The 15,956-nt window shown below is 44.7% G+C and overlaps 1 protein-coding gene and 1 long non-coding RNA gene across 5 annotated transcripts in view; one reads left to right on the plus strand and one right to left on the minus strand.

Moving 5' to 3' along the window:
- Window positions 1–8,089: 8,089 nt before the first annotated feature.
- Window positions 8,090–14,733, minus strand: LOC121107344. Its single transcript, XR_005841296.1, has 2 exons — window positions 12,975–14,733; window positions 8,090–12,293 (listed from the first exon to the last, which is right to left on the minus strand). It is a non-coding gene; the product is annotated as an uncharacterized LOC121107344 (long non-coding RNA).
- An 877-nt stretch (window positions 14,734–15,610) lies between these two features.
- Window positions 15,611–15,956, plus strand: part of ARHGEF7 (Rho guanine nucleotide exchange factor 7) — a 107,851-nt gene continuing 107,505 nt past the window's right edge. For all 4 annotated transcript variants that reach the window (XR_001464001.4, XM_003640531.5, XM_004938542.5 and 1 more), the window contains exon 1: window positions 15,611–15,801. Coding sequence is in view for 3 of the 4 variants with exons in the window: in XM_003640531.5 (XP_003640579.1) it covers window positions 15,637–15,801 (165 nt within the window). In the remaining variant the exon portion in view is untranslated. The remainder of the gene's footprint in view (window positions 15,802–15,956) is intronic.

The raw sequence follows: 15,956 nt of genomic DNA on the forward strand, positions 1-15,956 counted from the left end.
TCGTGAGCAATGATGTGAAGTTTGCTTCTTAAAAGTGTTTTATTTAAATAATGAACTTCACAGCTGTGTTGAATGGTGTTTGGTCCAGCAGTGTTTTCAGGCTCCTTGTCTTTCTGACATTTTAAGCACATGCAGAAGGGGTAAGGAATAGGGACACAGTAGAGAAGTGTGTGTGAACGCTGTGAAAATGCCTAATCATGTACCTACTCAAGAGGTTGTGGAAGCCAAAGGTTCTCCCAGCAGGTCTGGCACGGGCTTTTCGTATTTTGCAATAAGGGAAGTAATTTCATCCCTGTTTACAGGCACAAGTTAAATACTATCCCAATTAATACAGTACGTCGTATGTTTACAGAAAAAAAGAATCTGATTGCACTTCTTACTAAAGCAACATCATCCGATGGAATCACTCTGCAATGGTTTTTGGTAGTAAGGGAGCACGCATCACAAGCTGCTGATCCAGTTGCCTGCTGAGAGCACAGACATACATCAACCACCATAGGAGTATCTTAGCCACTGGACTGTAGGGCAGAGGGAGGGCAAAGGTTTTTATCTTTCGCGTTGAGGCTGAGCCACTGTGTGGCATGGGGAGCCTGAGGAGGCTGAAGGGCTAAACCTTCAGCTCTTGGGCATTCTGGAAGATGATAATTTTTGAAATGTGTGGCTGCAGCTTCACCTGAATTCTGCACAGAAAATAAAATGATCATCTTTGAGTCTGAATATGCATTTTGCACAGGATCCTGCCCATTTTCCCCACTTAGAAGCTTCTAGCTTATCAAATTATCCAGTAGTCATTCGGTTAGTAAATGTCAATGAATGATTATTAATTGAACTTGCTTATGCATTTTACCATGGTTAATTCTGCACACTTACTGCTGAACTGCTGGGTGAATTAGGAGATTATTGGTGTGGTGAATTTGTATGCCACATTCAATGCATAATTTGGAGCTTTGCTTTCTCATTTGTAGAGAGAAGTGTTGGGATGCATGGTGAACTGAGAGCCAGTGGACAACACCACCTCATGTAGGTTGGTATCGAGTTGTTCCTCGGGTTAAGCAGATACAGGCTTGCTGACCTTCCTGGTTCTACTGTTCCATGTGTTTTCTCTAAAAATGCAGCTCTTCTTTAATACCTTATTTTCCCTTAAATAGAAATAAAGTTTCCAACCCTAGACATTGGAGGGAATCGCCTGGGAATGTTACAAAGAACATGGGACGGACCCTGGATGGCAAATAAATGGAGCTGGGAATGAATTTGGGAAATTTGGGAATTTGGGAAAGCTTTTCGCAGTGCAGTCCTCTCTGTATCTGAGGAATTTGTAAAGGCATAGTGTGTGCAGCATTATAAAAATACGTGTAACAAAAAGTCTCTGTTTGCTACCGTTGGTTATTATCAGTGCTTACTGGGAGGATGACTGAACGGGTACACCGTGTGGGTAGCGAAGTTACCCCCTAAAGATTTGGAGTTCATGTTCCTTGGCACCACAGGCATTTTTTCTTAATCTTTCCAGATATGCATTTGCAGACCTTCTGCTGTCACTTTGGTTATTTTCTCTGAGTTTTCTCCTAATTTGGTACTGTACTGTTTTGTTAATCATGTCACTTGGGATATATTCTTTTTGGTAGAACTTCATGTTTCCTCGGCAAACTCAACTTCTGAATTACTAGCTTTACATACCAATCTCAGCTTTCATTAGAAATAAAGTATCTACACATTTCAGTTTGCAAGAAAATGCTTGAAACTATGACTGGAGCACACTCTAGAGGCTTAAAAACTCAATGGCAGATAAATAACTCTGAATTTATTCATGTTTCAGATCTCACGATTTAAAAGCCAGTCTCATGATTTATTTATTTTTTAAGTTTGATTCATTTCTGAAGAAGATTTGAAGCACGACTGGTGAATGATATGGATTGACTTATCTGCTGCTCCTTGGGAGAACCATCTTTTATTACTCTTTATCTGCTGACGAGGAGTCGAGTGTTATATCATCCTGATTGCTAAGTCTTATAATCTAGGTCAGAGATGGATTAAGCTCTGCCAGTGCAGAGAGGTGCTGGTATTATTTCCAGACTGTTTTGGAAGTTAGTAAAATGTATCTTTGGGAGGTTTTATGAAAGCATTTTGTCCTGGAAAGAACAGATGCTACATTTCCTACATTTATTTGGAGGACTAGAACACATGTATATGTAAATAAAGAAAACTCTGAACAGGTCTGTAGGTGTCATAAGGTTATATAAAATTTAGTATGCCACTTAAAAAGGGTCACTGCTTTAAATTGAGGCTATATGTTCTGTGCTGTTTTATGACCTGTCATTTGGTCTTGGAGCTTACATGGAGAAATGCAACCACAGGCTTGTCACGTAGCTTCATTTATATGTTGTTTCAGATTGCCTGGCCACGTGTCCGTCCATCTTCACTTTGCAAATAATGCGTATCTGTATAATATTGCCAATAAAATGTGAAGCTTTTCAAGCGTAGCAAAGCATTAGTGCATTCTTGACTAGTGACTTCTGACACTTCAGGATAACGCTTAGCAGTGGGCTCATGTTACCCTCTTGAAGCATCATGCAGATAGGGCTAAATGTCTGCCTGACTGACCAAGACAGCTGAGTGTTGTTACTGTATCCGAGCAGCAGTTTGTAAAATCATTCCTGCTTTATTCTAAGCTGTCAAATAGGCAGCTATCAACACTGTCACATTTTTGTTATTACTTGCAGGTATTTGTTAAGCATACATATTGCCTGCTTGGATTCTGCTGATCATATATTATTTTATGCTGGCGCTCCAGAGACTCGGAGATGAATCAAACCGAGGCATCTGTGTCTGGGTGTGGAGTTCACATCCAGTAGTCACAAGACCTTTCTTTTTTTAAACTGCAGTTGCTGTCTGTTCCCACTTCTTTGGCTGGTCATTGCTTCAAGATACAGAAAGTGCATCCTCTGGTCCTAATTCCTGCACCAATTCCACTGCCTTCTGGAGCACCACTGGGCAGAATAAGGCACCACCTGACACATTTACAGTCAGGTCTTGTTGTTGTTGTTGGGTTTTTTTTGCTTCTTCAGGTGGTGGAAAGATTTTGGATTTTGGAAATGGCTTGAGTCACTGTAACAGAGCAGTGAAATGCTGTGACTGTAGTTACCAAGCCCTCATAGAAACCACACAGCTGGAAGTCACAGAATCATAGAATGGCCTGGGTTGAAAAGGACCACAATGATCATTGAGTTTCAACCCCCCTGCTATGTGCAGGGTCGCCAACCATCAGACCAGGCTGCCCAGAGCCACATCCAGTCTGGGACAGTCAGGGATAAAGTGACAAAAAAACCCTCAATGATAAAAAATACAGACGAGGAGCAAAACTGAAAACACATGGAATACAGCGAGAACACACCTGGGCCACAAGAAGAATGAGATCTCTGATGGTTATTGAGGTGAGGGAAGGCCATGGTGACAAAAGCCAGTACATAAAGAAAAACAGAAAGAAATAAAGGCAAATGTCATGCAAATGAAGTCAAAGAGGGCATGAAGATGTCAGACATCTAAGAGAGTTAATATGCAGCACTTTAATTGTCAACTAAATAAGGGAAATCCACAGCTATACATAAAAGAGGACCATCTTGGGGAGGACACCGTTCATTTTTGCTTGTTTCAGTGAGTTTGCCACAAGTCAATGGGCTTTGTTTTTTTCTTTTTACAGAATGTTTGTACTAACATTAAGAAAATCTGGGCTGTTTTTAGCCGCTATTACACACAGCACGTGTAGTGTCAGCCTGTGTGGACTGATTAAATCACACTGCCCGAGTAAAATCTGTATGTATGCTGTGGTCTGAACTGTGCAGCGCAAGTTAGAGGGAGGCTTTTACCTCTGGGGATGTGACAGGAAGCAGAAGCTGCTCTTGGCTCTGCCATGTAATGAAGTTAGCTCCAATTCATTGAGCTCATCTTACTGGTGGGGGGAAGCACTGTGAAAGTAATTATTAAGAGACAGAGCTAAGAACATCACTGAGCTCAGCATACTAAGCTTTTGAGCCTTTGTGATTTTATTAGATGCATGAATGAAGTCACCTTTTTTAAATAGCTGAGAGGAAGGGAAAGAGACAAAGATGTGTGCTGCCTAAAGTCCTGCTGCTAAAGAAGCCATGGAGCCATTTGCTCAGACCCAGCAGTTCATCTGGGGCTGCTATTTTCTGTATCCTGAAAGATGAGATTGAGGGAACTGGGCTTGTTTAGCTTGGAGAAGAGAAGGCTCTGGGGAGACCTCATTGTAGCCTTCCAGTACTTGAAGGGAGCGTATAAACAGGAGGGGGAACGGCTGTTTACGAGGGTGGATAGCGATAGGATAAAGGGGAATGGTTTTAAACTGAGACAGGGGAAGTTTAGGTTGGATATTAGGAGGAAGTTTTTCACACAGAGGGTGGTGACGCACTGGAACAGGTTGCCCAAGGAGGCTGTGGATGCCCCGTCCCTGGAGGCATTCAAGGCCAGGCTGGATGTGGCTCTGGGCAGCCTGGTCTGGTGGTTGGTAACCCTACACATAGCAGGGGGTTGCAACTACGTGATCATCGTGGTCCTTTTCAACCCAGGCCATTCTGTGAGTTGAGAAATTTGGGTTTTCCCATTCTGCTTTCTTTACCTGTAAATTCTCGAAGAGTAAGTCAGAATCCCTTTCGTAAATGCAGCCTCTAGCATCCTGCAAAGGTGATTACCATGGATTTTCTTTAGCTAATGCCTTCACCAAGAAAGGCTAGCCATTCTTCTCTAAAAATTCCTGATTACTGATCTTTCATTTACAGCTGTAATGCCAGTTCAGATCGTATTTGAGACCTTAATTTAGATCCAGAAGCATTTCTTTTTTTATCTTTGTGTTTGATATATTGAAGTTTCTGTATGAAACCATTGCACTTGAAGGGGTATCAAAGTTCATGCAGCGCACCTTCCTGTTCCCATGCGGGAACACGTAGAGATAGATCACTTCTGACAGATATTTGTCTCATGTTTTCTTAAAGGTTGCAAACAATGCTAGGATAACAGCACCATGCCAAAAAAGCTGTAAAGACATTTCCCAGTGTCGAATCTGAATTTGCCTTGCTGCAATTTAAACCTGCTCCTTCTCATTTCACGCACCACAGACATGGAAAACACATTATTTCCATCTGTTTTGCAATAGCCTCTTAATGTGTTTGAAGACTTCCTCCATCTTTTCACATAGGTTATACGTTTTCTGTATTTTGCTCTTGCTTCTTCCACACATTCTCACATTCCCCTTGCTGTTATCAGCAGCTTCATTAGCATATGTGCCTCTTGCTATTCTTAATGTTATTTTTGCATCAAATGCCTGCAGTTAGAACCTTCACAGGGAATTACTTCTTGATAGTGAGTCATCAAAACTTGTTATATTTTAGTAGGGTTATTCTAAAGAAAGAGTTCCAAAGTCAATACATCAATAATTTTTGCTCAGTCATTGGAATTTAAATATTTTATTCGAATACTGGTTTCAGTATTCATATAAATACTTGTTTCACTTTTCAGCTCTGCAGTGTAAAAACACCCTCTGCCTAAAAATCAGGTATGGATCACTCCCGTTTGCCTCTGGTTTCAGGATGACAGGTCAGATGATTTTTGTGGAGGTGCCATTCATTCCAGTGAAACAGCTTTTGGCAGCATGGCTATATATATATTTATATGCACGTGTGTACCTATACATATACCTATATCTATGTACATCATACATATCTTTATGTCTATGTCTGTATCATTATCTGTATTATCATCTATGTCATCATCTATATCTATGTCATCATCTGTATCTTTAAATCTTGTCTCTCAGAAATAGTTAGCTTTGTATTAGCTAGAAGACTGGCTACAGGCGGGTGCCAAATTTGGCTAGCTTCCTCTAGCAGGTAGCTCTTGTTGCGTGATGCATCTCTCTTCCAAGCCCAGCTCACAGCAGTGAAGTGTTCGTGCTCCCTACCATGTGGAACTCAACCATTTCACCTCATTGCTGAGCAGAGCCGTGGAATAACCAAGGTCAGAAGGGACCTCAAGACCCCTCCAGTCCAAGTCTCTGCTCAAAGCCAGGCTACCTGCAGCTAGGTCAGCTTGCGCAGGTCTTTCTCCAGTTCAGTTCTGAGTAGCTTCCAGGATGGTAGGTATTCACCTCTTTCTTCTGGGTGACCCACCCTAACGCTTAGATGCTCTTCTACATCATTTTACTTCTCATGTCCTCTCATGCTGCTCCTTGCAGCAACACATGTCCTTTTCCCCTCATTTTCACCCTGGGTACCACCGAGGAGTGTCTGGCCCATCTCCTTTGCAGCTCCCCCATCAGGTTAACGGAGGCCACAAGCTGATACCTCCACACCCTGCTCCTTTCCAGGCTGACTTTGCCAGCTTTCTCGGCCTCTCCTTTTATTTCATGGGCTCTAGCCCCTCATCCATCCTTGTGGCCTCATGCTGGAAGGATTCCAGATGGCTGAAAAGTCTATTCTTGTTCTGGGAGGCCAGGACAGGATGCAGTGCTTCAGATGTGGCACCACAATTGCGAGCCATCCCTTCCCCTGCCTTGCTGGCTGCACTCCAGCACTGAGCACACGAGGCAGCAGGGCATTAATGTGGCAGAGCTGAAGTTTCTCTACTGACTTAACAGCTTTATTTTTCTGTTTCTATAGGCTGTTCTGTTTCCAGGCTGTTTCTATAAATTTTCTTCAGAAGTAATATTTTTCAGTAGCCACCATGCATGTGGCTTTATTTAGGGTTCAGCATCAGTACAAGCACCTCTCTCCATAGTCCTTTTTTACTCCTTCCTGCTACTAGTGGTTCATGCTTCCCACATCTTCAGGCAAATAGGAAATTGATCTGTTTGCAGGCTTGCATCATCTGGAGCCTTTAAAGGAATATCTCTACCGTTTTCTTCCATCAGAAGTATCAACATTATTAAGCAAATATTCATTCATCTCATCACCATGTTAAAACCCCCCTGCTGGAGTGGGAAGCGGAGCCTTCATCGCATTGTGGTTGGCAAACTCCTCGGCACTTTATTTTGGGAGCTCAGCTGGCTGCTGCAGAGGGGCATTTCCGCTCTGTCTGAGCACATCCTGTGCTGGTTAAATACCTCAATCATGAACATATGTTACAGGAAATGCAGTTGTAGCACATAGTTCTTTTTTTTGTTGTTTTGTTTTAATTTTTTATTCTTAGACTTATGACTAAAGGGCAGTGTCAAAGTTCATGGTCTAAAAGACAAGAGTTCTTGACAGCCATCTTTTTTTTTTTTAGGTTGTTTAACTTGAAACGTGATTCTTTTGGGTTTTAAATGCCTATTTAAAGCTGTTATTTACAGTAAACAATTAAATACCTTTGTTGAAGCTAAATTCGCTTATGAGAGACAGATCCTAGTGTTTACAGACCCAATAAAAGAGCATTATTTGACTGGAAAAGTTGAATTCTTTCAAAGCTTGTTTGCTTAAGTTCTTCTGAGTTATTTTTTCCACTGTTTGGGAAAGGAAGCCGCATTATATCCAGCTTTGTAGTCCTGCAGGCACGAGATGCCATCACTTCTTTCTCTCTTATTACTAGTTTGTTTTGCTGTAAAACACGAACATGTATATTTCAGATAGAACCATACCATTTAATAAACACAGCCCTAAAACGTATTTTAAAATAAAGCAAATAATCTGTCTCATACTTTGCAAATTAAAGCATTCAAACAGAGTCTTAAGCAAAAATGCCCAGAGCGCAAACTTTTATCGTCTTATTGTATGGATCAGTCGCTCTTCCTCAAACAGTCCTGCTGTGTCTTTTTGAGGACTTAGGGCCTCTTACATGCAAATAAGACTTTGTCACACAATATTTAATTATGTTTAATTACGGCTATAGAACATCTGCTCTTATGGTTGTTTAGGCAAAGATCCTATGTTAGCTAGTGGGGACTGAATAAAAATTGTAGGGTTGGACTGTAGCTACTATGAAGCCAAATGCACAATTAGATGTTTTTGTGTAATGCTTGTATGGTATTGAATACACGATCCATAATTCTCACCAGTTAACCCTTTGATAACTGTGATACTAGCTGAAGGAACATAAAGATCTGAAGTAACTGCAGAACTCATGGCTTTATTATTTCCTTGTATTTTTTATGTATGCAAACTTTTTAGCTCTGTTCCAATCACAGTGTTGCATTTGTTGAATATATAGCTTGTTACAGCTCCTGTATAAAAAACAAACTTTGTTTAGATCAATATTCAAAATCCTGTGAGATTCAGAACAACTTTCCCTGGACATGAATTATTTCTTCGTGCATTAAAATCAAGAAGAGAGAGCGACGAAGAAAAATCCCTATAAAATTCCCCCTGGAGAACTTATAATTTGGGAAAAAAGAAAAAGAAGTTTGTATTCTCCATAGAGAAGGAGGGAGCCTGGAAAACATGTGATCTTCTTGTGTTAGTTCTCCTCCAGTCCCTCCGTAGCCAGTTGGATCCATTTTCTACACGTGCAATGGTGCGTGGTGGTGTATGATCCATCTTCTGCAGCAAAAGAGAAACGTCCTTTCTAGAAGGATACAGACTTCAAAGGATGCTCCCTTGCCGGAGCTGGTAAATGGTCCAATTCCACTTTTAAGGAAATGGATGGTGTCATCCAGCGGTGGATGGTGTCTCCAGGTTTCCATTTGTTATTTCAGAAAGTTATGAATGACAGGAAACAGCGATACTTGCCTTTTTCTCTCGAAATATTTCAAGATGGAAGATATTCAAAAGACTTATTTTTAAGCTGGTTTGAGCAAATGGAGTGCAGTTGTAGAGGCATGAAGTGGCTGATGGCATCTTCCTCCTAGCTGGTTTAGAAAACAAGCCAAGCTTTAAGGAATACTTCAGAGTAGCTTTAGTGTCAAGAACAACAAGTTGGAATTGGTGCAGAGGATCCCATCCATGAAAGATCTGCTTTCTCCTGGCTCAACCTCATCTGTTTTGTATTGCTACAGTTGTCTGAGCATGAAATCTCAGGTGGAGCATTCCTGGTGGAAGTCTGTCTGTCTGTCCCCTGAGCGTGCACTCTAGGAAGTTAATAACCTAGGAAGAAATACCTTTAGCTTGTTATTCAGTTTGACAGAAAGGATTATTCTCGTCAGTAGAATTTGCAGGCAGAAGTTACTACAGATGAAATCGATCTGCAGTGATGTCTTTTGAAAAAAAAAAATTATGAAATTTCATACTTTATGTTTAAAACATTACTTTTCCTTTCCTTTGCACTGAAAAGCAGGAGAACAGGCAGATTCTGAGTGGCTTTTGAATGTTTTGTCAGTCCTTTCTTGCGTAAAACTTAGAGCTCTTTTGTGAGAATTTGCCTGAGAATGTACTTCAGTGTTTGACTCCGTACCAACTGATTCAATAATCCTATTTTGAAGAAGTACTTGACCACTAGATATAAATGTATGTGCTGGAGTGTAATGGTGTTACGATAACCATTACTGGTTCAGACAGTTGTGTGGGTTTGGATGGAACAAAACGATGAGAAAAAAAATATGGGTCTGAATTGCAAGGACTGCACTCAATTTCGACCTTGTTTTTTTAATGCTTCCCCCTCTTCCCCCCTTTTGCTTTTTTTTTTTGTTTTTTTGTTTTTTTTTTGTTTTGCAGACTTTGTCTCATTTCCTAGTATATATTTGCAAGGTTAAATAGCTAGATCAAGTTATTTTGGTGGCGTTACTTCTCCACAGCAGCGTGAAGCTGTGACATTCAATCCACAGCAGTGGAGCCGAGTAGCGTTTGAGGATCTCTGCGTACATTATTTATGTCAGACATCAAAGCGGGAGGCTCACATTTAGGTCTCACCTCACCATTATGATCAAATTTAAAGGCAGTGGCAATGCTGTTGTGAGTTACGCATCAACTGTAAATTGTTTACAAAACATATCTGAATGTTAAACCACCTGAGATCGTTGCGGCGTGATTAGATGGCGAATGTAATTTACGTGCTGAACAGCAGAGAAGTTCTTCCCTGTACTAACAAGCATGCATTAAACCTGGCTCCTGCTGGCTTCCTTCCCTTAATATCCTTTGCTTCTGAAGTTATTGTTTGATACACTTCCCCATCCCAAATTAGCGCAGGTAGTGCTGATTTAGCGCTATTTAGTGTTGATGTAGTAGTTGCACATGTTTCTTCTGACCGCCGTATGTGGTGAGGAGCTTTTCCTTTCTGAACTGAACAATTATAGACTTGTTTTGCTGTTAAACTGAATATGCAAATAATTATGAGGAAAATAGGCAGCGCTCCCAGTAAAGCCTCTGGTTTCCAAGTTTCATCCAATTAGTACAGAAGGAAGCTTTCTCACACAGCTTTTATCATGGCCTGTTTCACTGATCAGTGAGCAGAGAAGGGACTGAACACTCCTCAGATCAGAAAGGAAATGCAGAGCCAATCCATTGCAGTAGTCACTGATTAATGTAATGTATGCTTATAAATACCTTCACGTCCAGCCATCACAGGTAATATGCTGGAAATAAAAAGAGATCTTCAGTGTTTTGGAAGTGCCCTACAAAATCCAAGCCAAACAATGAAAAGCTTATTTTGCTTAATTTAAAAAGAGATTTTATCTTCCCTACGCCATTTCCCTTTTGTAATTGTATCTGATAAGGAGATGGAATATGCCTGCTGGAAACCAGCTGAATGATGCTGAAGCAATGATTGTAGCGCTGTCTTTCAAAATATACTTGACATAAATGCAGAAACTCTCCACTGGGAGCTTAGGAAATATCAACAGAGAAAAAGGAGAAAAAAACCTCAGGCAATCCTCAGCCCAGGGTTCTTATAATGTTTTATGGCCTAGTTACCGTGCTTAAAAGCAAGAATATCCCATTGCTTTGTTGGAAGCATGGGATTATCACAAGGCCACTCATCAGTGAAGGCCTGGCCTCTGCTGACAAGGGTCATTTTCACACCGGACTCCGAGATACTGCAGGAGAAATTAAGGAGGTCTAACCCAAAAGGTGCTAAATGACAGCAGTACGCAAACACTAGAATTCTGTGCAATCCAACTTGCTAGAGACTCTCTTGTTTCTCCTCTCCAAGCAGCTGTGGTGTGACTCTGAGTATATACCTTGGCTTTTATATGTTTCCACATCATCGGGATTCAAGGCCTCTGGAAGATCTTGTTTGCTGAGCTGCTTGTCGCCTGACTGCCACTTCATCAGAGCATACTTTGCAGAGTCACTTGGCTAAAATGAAAAGCGCCGAGAATGATAATTGCTGCAAACAGGGCTACAAAAGCTGAGGAAAAATGCACAGTTTATTGAGCACTGGGAGCTCACAGAGAGAAAGGCAAAGTGCTGAGCCAAATAACCATCTCCATAGCCCATCTCCAGCAGGTGACTGCAGTTTTAATCTGCAAAAAAAGGTGGCCCGCCATCCTTCTCCTGATGCTGGATAACAGCATCAGAGTAAACTTTTTAATCTGGGCAGGTGAAGCTTCACTAAGCCAAGTAGGTAGATCTTCAGCAAGAATTCTACAGGAATGGTTCATTTTCCATGGGGTTTCTTTCAGAAGGGGCACTTGGGGAACTTGGTGCTGCTGACTGAGAGTGGTAGGAGCAATACTGAGGTGAACCAGCAGCGATACAGAAACCTACAGCCAAAATGGATATAAGATAAATATGTGATCACGAGGGCTGAGAGGGTGCAGACGCTGACTGTAAGGCAAATGGTGACATTTATTGACTGTAACATTTATTGACTGCAACATATATTGGCAGATCATTAAATGGCCTCTATCACCTTGGCGCTTCAATACCAACTGCATGCAAAATACAAGTCGTCAACAAATCATACTGTAGGACTAAAAATAAAAACCCCATAAGCTCACGTGGTATGTTGCAAAAATAGCCCAGGGAGCACTTACAAGCCTGGTGAAGCCGACAGCTGCTCACACTGAGCTGTGCTGCGTGGGGCCAGCAGCACAACCCCTGCACCCAAAAACAGCGAGAGGGACCAGCAGAGGGTAACACTTGCACTGCCAGATAGAGAAGGTGATTTGCCATGCAAACCTGGACTGATCCAGGTTTACGGCTGTATCAAACGTTCCCAGTGCATTGAGGACTCACGCAGTTGTAAATCAGGATCCCTTCCAAGCCTCTTCAGCTCTTCAACCCCACCGAATGATCTAGTTTCATCTTCTTTCTCTCTACCTGCTGTTTGCACTGCACTCAAAGTGTGGAAGGGTTACCACCACACCATGAACAAGCACATGCTGGCAGAAGTCTGTGGCAAACTTCCATAAGACTGAAAAGCATTTGTAGAAAAGGACCCTAGAAAAGACACGCAAGGGCTATCATGTGTAGCTTCTGGCCCAGAGGTCCTACAGCTTGGAGATTTTCTTCCATTAACCCAGTTTGCTAAGTGAATTCTCCATGCGGTGCTGAACGAATGTCATTAGCATTCCCTCTGAGAGGAGGAAGGGCTTTGACTGTGGTTCTGAGTGTTCGACTTGCACAGAACACTACCCACCGTGATGAATGCTTGGCCCAGTCTGATGGGACAGGGATGGGTGAACCCGATGCCTGCTGCAACCAAGTCATGGATCTGCTTTAATCACTCATCGTATGTCCTTCTAAAAACAGCTGGGCTACTTTCCCCACTGTTCCTTAACAGCACTGTAGGATTTTACAGACAGAAGGATCTTTTTTTCTTTTTTTTTTCCTGAATTCTAGCATTAATGTGATCAGAATCTGCTTATATCCACTTATTTTTGCCATAGCGTTGTCCTTAAGCTTACATGGCTCCTGTCTATCTGTGATATTTACTCACAGTGGTCCTACCCGCTTCTCCAGGCTTTGTTTTGCCAGGTGGAATGAGCCAAGCTCTCAGATCACTGCCACGCTTCTAAGGACTCTGTTCCAGTGTGATTTCAGCTTTCCTGAACGCAGCTGTCCAAGTCTCTATGCTGCAGTCTAAATGAGATTTTACCAATGACTCTGCAAAACACTTACCCTTACTCTGCCCCAGCTCCCCAGCAGGCGGATCTTAGAATCCTCTTTTTGTGGATGGTCACATCAATGCTCTGTCATCGGTGTTCGCAGCCAAAGTTATAGGGCTCGTTCCTTACCGATGTCACAGATTCATCAGCTCAATGGAGCAGTGACAGCTGCTCCTGGCCAAGATCTGCCCCTGCAGCTCACAGGACCGTGCTGGGACCTGGAGGCACTGCCAACTTCCCTGCACCCAGGACCTTCCCCAGGGGAGCCAACGATTCACTGCCACCCAGACTGTGACATTATGAAGGTGCTTACTGCATCCCGTGCAGTAACAGAACACGGGGTAAACTGTAATAAATACACATGAAAAATAATCTGAAAGTCTTGAATCCTGCTTATGTGAAATTCAGGACCTTTTCAACCATTTGTCGCCACGCTGATTCCCAGCCATCCTGTTCTCATTCTTCATTTCTTTCCCGGTCTTCGTTAAGTGGGAATAAAATACTTCCAAAATGCCAATCAAAACAGATTTCTTTCTGCAGAGGGAGCCCCCCCATGACTGTTGTCCTTCTCCATTTCCTCCTTCCCCGGCTCTACCCTTTATCTATCACACGTGATGTAGACCAGGCGAGGACCGTGCTTCTATATTCATCTCTGCCTCAAGCAGAATGCTCATTATTGGTTTCTGGGAGAATAAAGAACACAACGGATCAATGCCATTATCCGAAACTGCACTTAGAAGACAAAGGTGGTGCAGCTGTTGCACTGATGGTCTCAGGAGTACAGGAGCAGGGCTACATGAGGGGCTGTGGCAGACCTGCCAGAGGGCTCTGAGGGCACTTCCATCCAAAGAACATAGCCAGGGTAAAAGTTACAAATGCTCCAAGGATATAACACCGAGAGTTGACTTCACTGCCCTATAAAACGAAGCAGATATTAAGAGAACTTTCAAAAGTGATCTGACCCGGTGACAGCATTTCTGCTTTGGCATGGCTCTAATAGCACCTGCTGTGGGGTAGCGCAGCAACCGGGCTGTAGGCTTGAGGGCTTTAAGTCGTGCCAGGGGAGGCTCAGGTTGGGCGTTAGGAAAGAAGGAGCTTCTCAGGAGTAGTGCTGCAGTGGCACAGCTGCCCATGGAAGGGGTGGAGTCACTGTCTCTGGAGGCGTTCAAGAACCATGTGGATGTGGCACTGAGGGACGTGGTCAGTGGGCACGGTGGGGGTGGGCTGGGGTCAGACTAGTGGTCTTTTCTGACTTCAATGATTCTATGATTCTATGAAATTGCAGCCAGAGGAGGTGTGAGTGTTTTGGAGGAGAGCACCCGCTACCCCCAGAGTATGTCTGTCTGTCTGGGTGTGACTTGTGGCACCAGCCATGGGATTTTGCCTCCAGTGGTGTTCCTCTGTGAGGGAAGGGAGCTCTGCCTTCCGCAAACGTTTTAGAAATACATCTCTCTTTTCTTTGTTTTACTTTGTTTTGTTGGTTGGCTGTTTAACTAGGTGTGGAAATGTCTGGAGTGGGTCCAGAGGAGGGCCGTGAAGATGGAAGAGCTTATTCAGTCCGGAGAAGGCTACTGGGAGACCTCGCTGTGACCTTCCAGTACTTGAAGAGATCTTATAAGGAGGAGGGGGACCTTTTTACGCATTCTGACATTGATAGGACAAGGGGGGGGGATGGCTTTAAACTAAAAGAGGAGACGTTTAGTTTAGATGTTAGGTGGAAATTCCAGCCCAGAGAAGCCATGGTGCCCCATCCCTGGAGGCACTCAAGGCCAGATTGGATGGGGCCCTGTGCGGCCTGAGCTGGTGGGGGGCAGCCCTGCCCACAGCATGGGGTTGGAATGAGGTGATCTTTAAGGACTCTTCCAATCCAAGCCATCCTGTGATTCCACGATCTCTGTGTTTAATGTGAAGCATTGCTTTGTAGGGATGAGACTTTTTCTCAGGAGGATGTAAACTTCCATAGGGCAAATCTCCTGTGAAAGTTACCTGCTGCGTGGGAGCTCTGGTTTCTGGTCAGACCGACGTTCAACCAGTCTCCTCCCCACTGAGATCCCGACCTTGGTTTGGCACAGGGAGAACTGTACATCTACCTAGACCACCTCCTCACTGCTCCAGAGGCTGACAGACGAGGCAGTAACAGCCATAAGAGCCCCATCCAACCTGGCCTTGGATCCCTCCGGGGATGGGGCGCACACAGCCTCTCTGGGCAACCCGTGCCAGCGCCTCACGGCGCTCGCGGTAAGGGATTGATCCCGGGCAGCCTCCCGCTGCAGCCCGCTGCCCCCGTGCCGCACAGGCCCCGCCGCAAGCAGCCTGCGGAGGCGGGCGGTTCCCCCAGCGCTCCGCACCCGCGGAAGCTCCGCGCCGCTCGGGCCGCCGGGGGGCAGCCGCCGCCCGGTCCGGCTCCGCGGTCGCCGGGGGGGGGGGGGGGGGGGTAGGGGGGGGCTCCGCGGGCGCGCAAGCCCCGTGCCGTCACGGGGCGGGGAGGAGGCGGCTCTGCGGCTGCATGTGTGTGTGTATGTGTGTGTGTGTGTGGCGGGGCGTCGTCATCCGCATTCACATGGGGGAGGCGGGGGCCTCGGCCTGAAACCCCCGCCCGGGGAGGGGAGACAGCGATCCCATAAAGCCGCCCCCCCCCCACCCCCCCCTCCCCTCCAACCCAGCTCCGCGCGGCCATGACTTCGGCCGAGCAGACCGTTACGTGGCTGATCGCCCTGGGCGTGCTGGAGTCGCCCAAGAAGAGCATCGCCGACCCCGAGGGCTTCCTGCAGTCCTCCCTGAAGGACGGCGTGGTGCTGTGCCGCCTGCTCGAGCGCCTGCTGCCGGGATCCATCGAGAAAGTGAGTCGGGGGGAGCGGGCTTTGTCAGGCCGGGGGCGGCGGCATGGCGCGGGGGGCACGGCGGTGGCGGCCTCCGCCTTGGGGACCCCGGAGGTTCGGTGCTGAGTTCCTCCCGGGGAGGATGGAGCCGGCGGGAGGGAACAAAAAGCTCTCCC

The sequence above is a fragment of the Gallus gallus genome, chromosome 1 (assembly GCF_016699485.2).
Source record: "Gallus gallus isolate bGalGal1 chromosome 1, bGalGal1.mat.broiler.GRCg7b, whole genome shotgun sequence".
Classification (NCBI taxonomy): domain Eukaryota; kingdom Metazoa; phylum Chordata; class Aves; order Galliformes; family Phasianidae; genus Gallus; species Gallus gallus.